This window comes from Thunnus albacares, chromosome 4, assembly GCF_914725855.1.
Source record: "Thunnus albacares chromosome 4, fThuAlb1.1, whole genome shotgun sequence".
Classification (NCBI taxonomy): Eukaryota; Metazoa; Chordata; class Actinopteri; order Scombriformes; family Scombridae; genus Thunnus; species Thunnus albacares.
In genome coordinates this window covers 13,595,181-13,608,773 of record NC_058109.1, presented here as the reverse complement: position 1 = coordinate 13,608,773, position 13,593 = coordinate 13,595,181, and the positions used below count along the sequence as shown (strand labels likewise).

Genomic DNA, 13,593 nt, shown 5'->3' with positions numbered 1-13,593 from the left:
TTGTGTGAGAGTGTTTCATCTTTTGTTCTCTTCTGCATCAAATAAGTTGTTTTGGAATTATTTTTTAGGAGTTATGCCACAAGTTTATCTGCTGACAGAAAAGAAAAACAGAGTCAGCAAGTTATGTTTGTGTGTGTGTGTTGGTTTGTGTTTGTCGGGGACAGTGGGGCCTCTCAGTGTATGGTTGAGCTACTTCTGCTTGTTCTTTGGCCAAAAAAAAAGAAGCTACTACATGTTGTAATGATTGTGGGTAGAGACTGGTTTAATTATGTACATTGTTTCTGCCCCAACTTCTAGCTGGAGGCAGAGGAATGGAAGACACATCGGATTCAGCTCTTGATCCGAAGCTCATCTCATGTTGCCTAAAAACAAGCTACAGTGCACAAAGCAGTGATATAGAGAAAATCATGTTTCTCTCTTTCTTTCACTCCCCACCCATCCTCTCTTTCCACTCTTCATCTCCTATTTTCTCACTTCCGCACTGTAGTCTCTTATATCATCTACTTTGATAACAACTCACCAAGAGTGAATCATTCCTGTATTGAACAAATGAGTTTCTGATTTGTTATATTGTACCATTTAATTGCTTTTATTTTGGTTTTGTCTCCCACACAGTCGCAGGACTACGTTTCACAATTTCTACCAAGACCTTTAAAGATGTGGTGATTAAACAAAATCACACTGAAGCTTTGACAAGTTGATTACACTTGTTATTATTTCTACCTGTGGAACACTTGTGATAGTTCATCCAGTACTTTTTCCTGAGAAATATTCATTTTTTTTACTATTTGGCACTATGTAGTTACAAAGTGAATCGTGCATTACTGATATACGTATTTGTTTAAAGGGGCCTTCGATGGATATGTGGATGTGAACTTGTTTTTGTTTTTTTTCTGAGAGTGTTTTGAGAAGATTGACAGGCTACTACTATCATGTCTGTACAGTAGCTGGAGCCAGTGTTAAGGGTTAAAAAATGTATATAAAGGAATTAAAGGTGGCATAAAAAGATGTTAAAAGGACTATGGTACAGTTCATTGCTAAAACAATAAGTTAAAAGTGTTTAAAAATAGACATACCAATATATTTATATTTTTTATTTTATTGTGTCTTGAATAGTGATTAAATATCAATTTCATTGTACTGCAATACTCAAACAGGTCACTAGATGGCGCACAGCTATTGGGAGGAGCCTAAAACCCTTTAGAAGTAAGCGCTGCAGAATAAATCCTGCAGTCCAGCTGAACGCAAGCTAAAGCTTTCTGCCTCTTTGTTCCTACATACAGGTGGGTTAATATTCCTCAAAATCACATGCATTAACCCCATTATAAGGGATAAGGGTGTTGTGAATCCTTGGTGATAACATGCAATGTTTAGATTAGAGTGGTTTTGCAGTCATTTGTTGAAACAGAGATGTTAAGCTGTACACTGTCATGCTAGGCTAGCGGACCTGTTGCTAATGGGTAAGGTAACGTACAGAGTACAATAGAAATACTAATGAGACAAAAGGGGTTTGTTCTGGTTTGTTAACTGCTACATAAAGTGCTAATGCATATATTTCACAGTCTGTTAAGTTATTTTCCTGTTTATGTGTATTTGTTTCTGACTTTAGAAGAGACAAAAATACAGTAATTTGTGAATGTGTGACAATGGAGTAATAGAGTTAAGTTTAATAGTTACTCACTGTAAGGTTGTATATTATTGTTTTATGTGCAATGTGATGAAAGTGTCAAACTATGGAAACTGTTAGTTACAGTAACCAAATGAGAACAAAATTTTTTGTTGTTGTTGTTCTACTGGTCAATATGTAATTCAAGTGTAACTGAAGAACAAGGACACTTAACACCAATTAATTTTCAAAGAGCAATGGCCAATGGGGAAACTCCAACACTCAGCCTGCTGACCAATGGTGTAACTTCATCACTCAGCTACACAGTCACGGACAGTTATGGTTATAGGGCCGGTCCTGCTATTGCCATCCAGCCAAATATGGTGAATTCTTGTTTTTACAGGGTTTTTTAGCTTTTGAATGAAGAACAAGGTTTGAAGTATTAATTAGTGAGGAGGATTTTGTTACTTTTGGGTTTCCAGTCTTTATGCTAAGCTAAGCTAACTAGCTGTAGCTTCATATTTACCGTAAAAACATGAGAGGGGTATTAATCTTTTTATCTGACTCACAGCAAGAAAAAAAAAAAAGCGTATTTCCCAAAACTATTCCTTTACCACAGTGTGATCACATGCAGAGCCATTTTTCTAATGTAGCTCTTCTAAATATATTTCTCAGAAAACAACATTCTTTATAGATACTCAAGGAGATACAGATATATAGGTCACAACAGAGCAATGTGAACTGGAATCAGAACTAGATGGCTGCGCAGGAGAACAGTATTTGTACCCAGTGGACTACTTGTTAATAATACATTTAATGTAGGCCTAGCAAGTTTCACAGGGTGTCAAAGAAAGGCAGACAACCAAGATTATCACTGAGCATAACATGAGAAGCATACACTATAAAGAACAAACATTAAAATGTGAATCAATTAGTATATGTGTGAAATGATCTGAAAAACAAAAACACCATAACACACAAAAAGGGCAAAATCCAAACTTTTTACATAGAAATATTTAAAAAGGCACTATAGGTGAACACTCAGAAGACCTTGTAAACTAAAACTAATTTAAAAAACATACAAAGAGGACAACACTCTAAATTATAACCACCGTTGCACAAATCCAGTGCACTCAGCAAACAAACCCAGTCCTAATTTAGCAATGCACAGGGAGCTGTGTCATTGTTTCAGTCACCTCTGCTCAGCCTGATGCTCAAATTGTATGATCTCTTTGGAGGATCTGTAACACTTCATCATCACATAGAGGCAAACATATTGGAGCCATATCTTACTCCCATGCTGGGCATCACATAACACCGAAATCCTTTTTTAATGATAAAACTCCCAGACGGATTTCTGTTTTGTGGGATCCCATCTGTCTTTTTTACATCTTCACATTTTAGACATTTTTCTTTCCTCCATCTCTCTCCCACCCTGCCTGTCCCTCAGAACAATTTGCAAATGGCTTTTGACAGTATGTTATTATGAGCACTTAATGTTCTTCTAGGTCATGAGTGATTTACAGTAATTGATTTTGAGGCAAATTTTTGTGCATGGCTGCTACTGTGCTACTGAATGAACTGCATAAAATGTAGCTTTTATATCTTCTGCATAACTGCACTCACAATCACATCACACAATAAATGCAGAAACACTTGCAAAATAACATTTGTATGTTTAACTATTAAAACTTATGAACACAAATCAGTACATGGCAAAGAACCAGTCAGCATGAGGAGTCTGTAAGTCAACAAGGACGAGTGACTCAGTCTCTCAGAGGTGAGACGCCCTCTGAACATCCCACATAATCAGGTTTCCAGGGTGAAAGAAATTGAGATACTGACGCATAAAATAGGACAACAGCTGCTGCTTTGTCACCTTTGGCCTCCAGTCTTTGGATTTCTGAGGCGGTAAATAACACTTGCACATGTCAGATGTTATAATTTATTAACTGGTGCCCTGTTTAATGTCCTTTTTACATGATAATCGCTGGGTTTATGTATCACATATGATACCTCTATTACTTCACCTACCTTTTCAAAAAACTCCCTGTTCTTTAAAATAATGTATTTGACACAACCATCTTGAACCTTTTATGCTGACATTCCTCAAGGTTTTCTGCCATTTTCTACATTCACAACAACTTTTATCACCACAGACAGAGAGGCGACACTGGCTTTGACTTTGGACGCCTTCTGTGTGCTGTCTTCTGCACAATAAAGTAACCAAGGAGAAGGAAATGGCAACAGGGAGGAATGAAACAGGACAACAGATGTCTTTTGGTCACCTTAGCCCTGGCCCTTGGCTCTCTGAAGTGATGAGCTGTATTTGCACACATCAGAGCCAAGGGCACCTGGCTGAAAGAGAATTAAAAGGGCTTCTGTTTTTTTTCCCTCTCCTGTTAAAGGAGAAGTGCACAGAGAGGAGGTAGTGTTATTCAGAGAGCTGAAAGATTAAAAAAAACTGTTGGCTACAAGGTTTGAACCTTGACTTTGGCTATTCATTTGTATCCAACATCCCTTTCACTAATAAGAAAAGGACGTTTCACAAAGGAATAATCAAAAAATATTGGTTAAAATGAACAGAGTGAGGAAATCTGTCAGTACTTACTGTCAAAATGTTATTTATTTAAACCAGACATCTATGCAATAAAAACTCAAAAGAGTCAAAGAAGCTGTTTGATGCTTATGTTGTTTCAGTATCATGTTGGAATATGTAATATAACTGCAGAAATCTCCTGAGACTCTCAGGATGTATTTTGAGATAATAACGCATTCCACAGTGGTTTCAGTGTGTGCATTTCTCATCTAGCAGCAGCAGCAGCAGCATAGAATCCCTTGATTTTCTGCAAAAATGGAACAAAGACTGGGCGAGTTAATCCCAGCTGTACCTCCGAGATATAGCTACAATAAATCACAGCACACATATCCACACTGTTTGGGAGAACGTCAGCTACAGTAGGACATGAATTCTTGTATTGTGGGTTGCAGGAATTTGCAGGGGTTGCGTGTGATTAATCTTATAAATGTCTTTTTAATTTTACAGTTTTACATTTTACAGTTCCTTTGGGGAGAACAGTTTAAACAAGAAAAAAAAGTTGAATTGTTCCAATTATCTTTCTATATTTAGAAATTGATTGTATGTTGGCAGTATTGCACTTTAAACAGCAACAGGCTCTATTTTCTGTTACTCATAATTCTCAGCACTAGTAATAGATGTTGTTGTGACACTTGCTCCTCTGCATTTTGAGGAGCGGACGAGGAGCGAGAGGTGTGGGTGCACATCCTCACAGCCTCATCTACATGGCTGCCCTGATGGCCACTACATAATCGTTCTCCCTTATCAGCAGACAGCCTGTCTGACAGGAGGTTGAAGATGAGAGGGCTTCAATTCACCAGTATCAATCATGCAATCAAATATTACAGCCCAGCAATCAGTGCAATGATGTGCCAGCCTCTATGTGTGCGTGTGTGTGCATTTGCAAATTTGGCACAAAAAAAGGAAGCATATACGTGGACATCTGTTGCTTGGATTACCTGTTTACTGTTGAGATCTGTAGCTTTAGTTCACTTCACATTACATTAGATGCATGCGGCATCCCGTTCACATTCTGCAGTACACTGCCGCTGCATTTGTGTTGCAACCCCTCTTTTGCAGCATTGGAGAGACAAAAGCCTGAATTTGTACAATGGTGTAATGCTGTGGCCCCCAAGCTGGGGTTCAAAACCTCAAAACCTCTACAAGGGGTTGCAAGATTAATATAAGGGATTGCAAGGTGATTATCAGCCTAAGAAATTAAGACACAACTCTGCTACACAAATTTATCATTTTTTCTTAGATATTTCTCTGATCTTTGCATTTTCTTGTGACATATCTCATCAGATCTCTAAAAATTTGAACAACAACAACAACAAAAAAAAAAACAATCTGAGAAGGGAAAGTCACTCTGTTAGAGCTGCTCACAACTTGACTAGATACAAGCTATGGAGGGATCACAAGTAGATATGGTTGAAGAACCACTGGTTCAGTACAGCTGATAAAGGACACAAACATTCTTGTGAATTCTGCTCACTGAGGTTGATAATCTTGGACTACACAGGTGTCTCCTTTGATTCACAGAAACTTGAAATAAATTGCCAGTGCTGTCTTCATTTCAGAGCACTGCGGGTAATTCGTAGCTCACTGATGAATAAAATTATTGACATAAACAGAGTGAAAGGTTTCTAAGCTCCTTATTTCGTGAGCCAGACTTCAGGCAAACATTTGTTGCTTTTCTTCTTTTTCTCAGATTGCTTATTGGATATTTTTGTGTTTATTCGTCACCCTACAATTAAGTTCAGGCTTATACACAACCCTGGTATACACCACCGTGACAGTGTGTGAGATGTGGTGAGAAGAAAATGTGTAAGAAGTTGCATCAAGTGCATCATTAGAGCAAAATATAGCAACAGTTTGGGGACATTTTCATTTCTCAAAAAAACTAATTAGTAGCTTTAATGATTTTATTAAAGTTAATTACTTTTAAGTTTGTTTACAATTGGCGGTGCCCATTAATGAACCAAAACACATCAGAAATATGAATATATTTGAGTTCCATATGTACAGACAGAATAAACTCTACCATGATCAAAATAAATACATAATACATTAAATATATTTTTCCTCTTTATAACGTAGTGATACAATTAAATCCCTTCACAAAGTGTTAATTTCTTTATATACGTACATTTTCAGAGCTTTAGCTTTTACATTTTAGACAGAGAGTGTCTCAGAATGAAGACTGAGGAGATGTAACTAGTATGAATAACCACTAGTATATCTAGCAATAGATAGATGTCAGGGCAGGTGTAGCTTTTATAATAATAGCATTTTTGCATTCTGTGTACATAACATTAGTACAGCAAAATGAAAGAAAAACAGTACTACTAGTATCATACAGCATATACAGCCAGGATTAAAAGGAACTATTCCTGAAAGCTCTTGGCCACAGTCATCAGCATGCATGTTTAGGCAGCAGTCTTTGTCTCCTCTTCCTCCCTGCTTTTTCCTTCTATTTAAATATATTCAACAATAAACAACTCATCAAAAGCACAGAACACTACTGGCATGATAATTTCCATTCCAGTTGGGTTTGCTCTAGTAGCCTACACTACAGCGTCTTGCTGTTTTTGGTTGTTCTCCACTGGTATAATATCAGACAAACACTGCAAGAGAGAGGAGTCCATAGCATTAGTGAAAGAGACAGGGTTATGAGGGAAAACTTCAAAAAAACTGGCTTTTGCATTGCAGAGAATCAGTCATTTTCAAGTCTATTGATTGGCCATAGGGTGCAACTATCCCCTTTGATATTAGCGGCACAAATATGACAATTGAAGACAGAGGGACATTAAAAGATGCTTCTGGAGAGTGCTGGATGATGCCATAGTCTATGTCTCCTGTTGCTTTCAAACACATGGATGCCTTTTGAATTCTTCTTCTTGTGTATGTATGTGTGTGTGTGTGTGTGTGTGTGTGCATGTGTGTGTGTGTGTGTGTGTGTGAGTGTGTGTGAGTGCATGTGGGTGGGTTGATGCGCCAGTGTGTCTTTGTCCGTGTGACAGTGTAGGCAGTAGATGTGACATTCTGGATTCAGTTGTTAGTTGTTAGTCATAATCCACCAGGAAGCTGAGGAAACACACATACACAGAATGATAAGAGTTAGGTCGATTCACATCAACTGTGCAACTCCGGGCAATTTATGACCCCTGAGGGAATTGTCAGGGTAGCTTTAGAAATCATTAATGCACTTCACATTTTATGAAGCTCCTTTATTGTTTATCAGGTGAACATTCCTCTAACCAAATAAAACCAAAACCAAATAACTGATGTGTCAATAACGTGTCGTTTGAGAATGTGGCAATTCAAACTGCAAGAAAATCACAGCTTCATAGACACACTATATAAAGTCACCTGCTCATTGTTGTGCTGTCTTCAAATCATTCATAAGTAAAGCAGACATAATACAGACAGATAATCTGTCATCATTCTTAGAGTAGCAAATGTCGAAGCTGTGAACAGTTTCTTAGCGATAATTAAAGTTTAACAGAATAACTGTCTCCTTAAAATAGCTGGCTGCTGGTGCAGAAGAAGAAGAAGAACCTACTGGGAAAAAAAGTATAAAGACAGTGGCCAGTGACAGTCAGCAGCACAGACAATAATAGCCATAGATATATGAGCAACAGAAAGCTGTTTTATTTATTCTTGCGCTTGTTACGTGCACCTCATAAACTATCTTCCCTCTTCCTTCCAATCAGTGCATAGTGGCCTCACTTCCTCAGCAGCAAAATGCATCAGAGATTCAGAGCAAAGCAACCTACTAATGATGTCTGTCTCTGAGAAAAAAAAAACAGGCAGTGTCTCAAAAAAAAACCAAACCCAAACAGACAAGTTGCTTTATAGAAAACAAATTAACAGCTTTACTGAAACAGAAAAAAAGATCAAGAGACGTCACAACACAGCAGGACCATCATGAATGGTACACACACAGTACAATGTCTCATTACTGGTTGTTGACTGTTGACTAAAAGAAGAGTAGCCTATGTGAAAAAGGCTGAGGCATTTGGCCAACATAATAATAATTAGAGTTTGGCCACAATAATAGCTGTATCCAAATTCCATACTGCATACGGATACATGTAAGATTTGCAGGAGGAGAAGGACAAGAAAGCCTCTGCTTATTCCAACTCGAGAGCATTCATCTAAATAAACAGCCTTTATTAGCTACTTTTATTGTGTTGCATATATGTAGTGGTTTGTTGACAAGTTGACAACTACTGATATAAATAAACATTATATTGCTCTATTTGAGAGTTGACTGTTGGGAGTACTCCAACAATGCAATGCATAAAGGAAATGGAGGAGCCAGTAAAAGATGTAAATAAATTGTGGATGGTGGTGAGTGGATATGGAATTAGGACACAGCATTTGCCAGCAGACTACACTGGATGATTAGTAAGTTACTGACAGTGGCGCCTGGGTGCAGATACAAACATTCAGCAGCTTGGCCAAAGACGACCACAATGACAGACTTAAGAAGCCAGCAGTCTCGAAGCCATGCAATGTGTGGTGAATGTGAGCAGGTCCCTGACAAGGATAATCCATAAACCATTTTACTTCTACTATATAGCCAGGCTATATATCTAAAGATATTTTTCAAAAGCCTAAGAATTGCTGTTGACACGGAGGTGAAGCAATTCTCCGACCGGGTGGACCTGGTGTAATATGATCACAAACATCTCTGAAAGGGGCAGAAAAATGAGCGATTTTTGAGGCAATGAGCAACTAAGCAGAAAGAAAAGCAAGAGCTGCTAGCGCCCTCTCAGCACCCATGAGTTCGGGTCTAATATGTCATCACAGTGTAAGAGCCTAACATGCCAAAATTTAACTCTTGAGTTATGTATATAAACACACCAATAACTAATCAACAACATCTTAATGAACACATGGAATTATACAAAACAAATCCTATGTATCTACTGTGTAATATAAGTTAATCTTATTTTCAGCAGGCAGTGTGTAAAATCCACACAATTGCATTGCGAGATTCAGTCAGATTCTATATGATTTTAAGACTAGGTTGCACATGCTGATTTTCTAGAATACAGTCACTCATGGTGGCTAATACATATTAATACATGTGCATGCTCTCACAGACACAGCTATACAAACCTGGGAGCAACATAGTAGATACCACTTCAGCATCCTCCAACATGTCAATGATGCAACGCTGGAAATCTTTACTGTTGTTGGACTGCAGGTAGCTACAGAGACAGACAATGACAGAGCAAAACAGAGAGAAAGAATACAGAAATGGGGGAGAAGACATCAGAGTTGAGCATCACCTTTGGAGATATCATTGATTCAGATAATTATTTGACAAGTTGGTTGTCAAAGTTGGGATGTTGAGTGTGAAAAGAGCAAATACTCTTCAAAAATCTTAATGTCATGCTTATTTTCGAAAATATTTTAAATCACATTCTAATCCAACACGTCTGTTCTGTATCACAGATTAATATATTCACTAATATGTGTATTGCATAGATACCATTTCAAGCTAGATCCTTGTGTGTGTGTGTGTGTGTGTGTGTGTGTGTGCGAACTGAGAGATGGGCCATCTGCTCATCTTCACTGGTGGGGAACATTTCCATCAAAAAGTTAAGACTGCCAAACAGTCTGCCAATATCTGACACACACACACACACACACATGCACATACGCAGAGCACCATACTGACCTCATCCAGGAGATGCGGTCTTGCCAGAACTCATAAATTATGTAACACGACTTTCTCGGGAGCTTCTGAACGGACACACTGACAGCGAGATAGAGAAGAAAAGTAGAGTGGGGCAAGGAGAGGATACAGAATGAAAGAGAGTTTGCACTCAGCAAGGATAAATTACATGAAAAAGTTTAAATCTTTTAAAGGAAAGAGAGATGTCACTTAAAACTAGCGAGCATAGCCTCTAGCAAGACAGCAGACAAAAGAAAATGAGCACTCATTTCCATAAAATAATGGCCTTTGTGACACCGCTATATTGTTATTACTGTAAAACTCTCATTTTTAATCAAGCTACCCACAGTCACATAAAACTGCTATAATATACCAGGATGACTGATGAGAAAATGCTAATGGGGATTTTTCATTAACACATTTTTTGCATCATTATTGCTCAGTTTACTCAAGGATATCCGTTTACAATTCAAACCCTTGACTCAACCTTGCCTCAATATTAAAAATGTAGCCTCAGCAGCAGAGCCTGTCACTATATTTTGAAGATATATTGCTTTGCCTGGAAACAAACAAGACACCTACTGCAGGTTGTCAGAGTGAGCTGAGGTGGCATCGATGTAGCTTTTCAGAACTTTCCGGAAGTTATCCAGACCTTCTACGGTCACCGACATCTGCCTCTGAACCAGCAGGATGTTCTGTTGGCAACAAGAATAAGAGAGACATTAAACAACCGGCTGACCCGAAGAAAAACACGTTTCTGTGTGTGTGTGTGTGTGTGTGTGTGTGTGTGTGTGTGTGTGCGTGTGCAGAGGCATCAAGCACACATCACCCCCTGAGGTCCAGGCATGTGTGTGCATATTGTCAAGATGGATACTTTTGAAACGCTTGATGGGGAACTGATTGTACCTTCCTAAGGGTACACATCTCACCATCGCTAACAACAGATGAGATATAAATAAATAAATGTGATGTCTCTTTGTATTGCTTTCACTTAAGGCACTTTCTTAGTACACTCAATTTTATTTGTCAATGTAGGTGAAAGCTTGAGAGGAAACAGCTGCACAAGGCAAGATGGAGGCACTAATTATAAAGTAATTAGTGCCTCCATCCTCCTAGTAAGTAGACCTGTACTATAACAACTGTTGCCATGATACTTCATCAGCGTCTTTCTGAGTAGTTTGTCACTTTCTTCATATGATATATTGATTGCAGCCAGTGGTAGGCTTTTCCTTTTCAACTTGATGTGAACTGTGAGTGAGTCAGTGTTCTGCGTTATTTTTCACATTTGTTCCTTTTGTTCCCTGAGCACCCAGTTGACTGAGGTAGCACATTCTTTCTACTTAAAAATGTTACATAAGACTTGTGGCTTTCAGTCACCTGCTTGCCATATCAATCCACTGGCCTCCTGACAAAGGAAAAAAAAAGACTTTAAAATAATATATGTTGTTTTTTTTTTCCTTTATCGATTGAAGCGCACGGCTACCGAGCAACATCCCTGCAACTGGCAGAGATTCAGCATCCTCCGCAGGGAAACTGGGCTTGAACTATGGTCCTCTGTCTGACGTGTGGTCTCCCAATGTACCGTCCTGCCCTCTATACTTTCTCCACAGTTCAAAACAGCAGTGAGTCACTACTGCAAAAAGTATAAAATTAATCTCATCTTATGGCCTCTTTTGTAAGAACTGTTTCCACAGACATATTCTGTATCTGCCTTAAAGGGTGAGTTCATCCAAATTACAACAACATATTTTGACCTTTACCTAAAAGTTTGTACCCATATACTGTATATAAAGGTATATCTGCTTTTATGTTCCATGTAGTTTATGGTTTGGGACATCAATCTCTGTTACTTTCCAGGAACGATTTCCCTGCTACTCTGGACGATCCAAAGACCTCACTGTGAACTTTCATACTACAGAATGAAATAGTACATATGAAAACTGTTGACAGTGAGAGTTAACTTGATATGAGTTCAAATTAAAATGTTCAGTGTTCTGACAAACAATGCGGACGCCTCAGCACATTGAACCAAAACAATAGTTCATATTTTATCACTTAATAGACTTAAGAGAAAATATGCAGCTGCAACGATTAGTTGATAAATTGTTTTTAGTCATTTTTTGTTCTTTGGTTCCAGCCTCTGAAATGAATAAAATACACAAATGAATATTTTCTGGTTTCGTTAGCCTTCATGGATTGTAAACTGAACATCTTTGGATTGTTGACTGCTGACGGGGACAAATCAAGATGTAACCTCAGGCTTTGGGAAACAGTGATTGACATTTTTTGACATTTTACAGACGAATCGATTAATCAATTAATCAAGAAAATAAATAACAGATTAAATAATAGCGAAAAGAATCATTAGTTGAAGCCCTAAGAGATTATATGTACTTGTTGTACAGTTTAAATATTGCTCTTTCTACCATTTTTCCCCTTTTCAACCAGCATGGCAAAGACTTTGACTTTACTATCACTGTAATAAATATTTTGTCATTGTCAATTTGTAATTGTCACCATAGTTACCCCGAACAATAGGTTGCACACGCACAAGTGTGTGGGTGTTTTTCACACATTTCTGCTTCTCAAGTGGACCATGACTGCAGTAATTGTTTTTGTTCACATGTGAACACATCCAATGAACTCAGACTGGACTCATTCACTCGTTCAGGCATTTCAGACCTGAACATAAACTGGCGCCTCTCTGCCCCTTTTTATCTTATTCATGTAATACTTATATTTTATTGAGTTTGTTTTTATCTTTTACCCCTTGAGGCTTGCCATATATTGATTTTACAAAAGCAACAACATGCATGGCCAAAAACAGACATTAGAATTGCTGGTACAGGTGGTTGTGGCTCAGAGGTAAAGCGGGACGTCCACCAACTGGAAGATCAGTGGTTTGATCCCCGGCTCCTCCAATCTGCATGTTGAAGTTTCCTTAGGCAAGATAGAGAACCCAAAATTGCTCCCGAAGGCTGTGCCATCAGTGTGTGAATCCTGATGAGCAGGTTGGCACCTTGCATATGCATCCTCTGCCATCAGTGTAAGAATGTGTGTGTGAATGGGTGAATGTTGGCATGTAGTGTAAAGCCCTTTGAATGATTGGAAGACTAGAAAGGCGCTATATAAATGCAGTCCATTTACCATTGTGGTATCATTTGGGTTGAGAAAAGAACAGATGTGCTACTTGACATTTACAATGAGGACGGTGAACAAACTGGATTAGTAAAATTCATTCTGGAGAGAATGACTGCTGAGTGCAGCTAAAAGAAATAATATCCTGTCAGCTTTTTTAACTCCACATAATGTTAACAGTAAGATCTCTGCAGAGTTGCCAGGTTTGTATGTTTTTTCTGCAAAAAGTGGGTCATTATGATAAAGATTGAAAACAAAGGGGAAACTCGCCTTGATTACCTGGCAACCAGCACATGTGTGTTACGCATTGTTAACTAGCAGCAGACCAGCAGCAGCAGCAGCAGCAGCAGTTGTGGAGTTGGAGAGGTGGAAAATTTGAAACGGTTAGTATTTATAGTTTAAACGTTTTAAACCATCCCTCCCTTTTTCATGAGTGAATCAGGAGCAGAGTTATTGTGTCATTAAGACATGAACATTATTTAAAAAGGTAAATTTGCCACAGCTTGTCCAACTGATTTGCTTGTGAATGTCAGGCATCAATTCATTATGAAAATACTGTCAGCAGCAGCCTGAGCAGCA

The 13,593-nt window shown here is 38.3% G+C and overlaps 1 protein-coding gene across 2 annotated transcripts in view; it reads right to left on the bottom strand.

The window, feature by feature from the left end:
• Positions 1-6,095: 6,095 nt before the first annotated feature.
• necab3 (N-terminal EF-hand calcium binding protein 3) overlaps positions 6,096-13,593 on the bottom strand; it is a 35,383-nt gene continuing 27,885 nt past the window's right edge. Inside the window, exons 10-13 of one of the 2 annotated variants that reach the window (XM_044350272.1) lie at positions 10,459-10,571; positions 9,880-9,957; positions 9,315-9,406; positions 6,096-8,883 (exon numbers count right to left, since the gene is read on the bottom strand). In XM_044350272.1, the coding sequence (XP_044206207.1) occupies positions 8,807-8,883; positions 9,315-9,406; positions 9,880-9,957; positions 10,459-10,571 (360 nt within the window). In that variant the 3' untranslated portion in view covers positions 6,096-8,806. The remainder of the gene's footprint in view (positions 8,884-9,314; positions 9,407-9,879; positions 9,958-10,458; positions 10,572-13,593) is intronic. The other variant, XM_044350273.1, reaches the window with a different exon arrangement.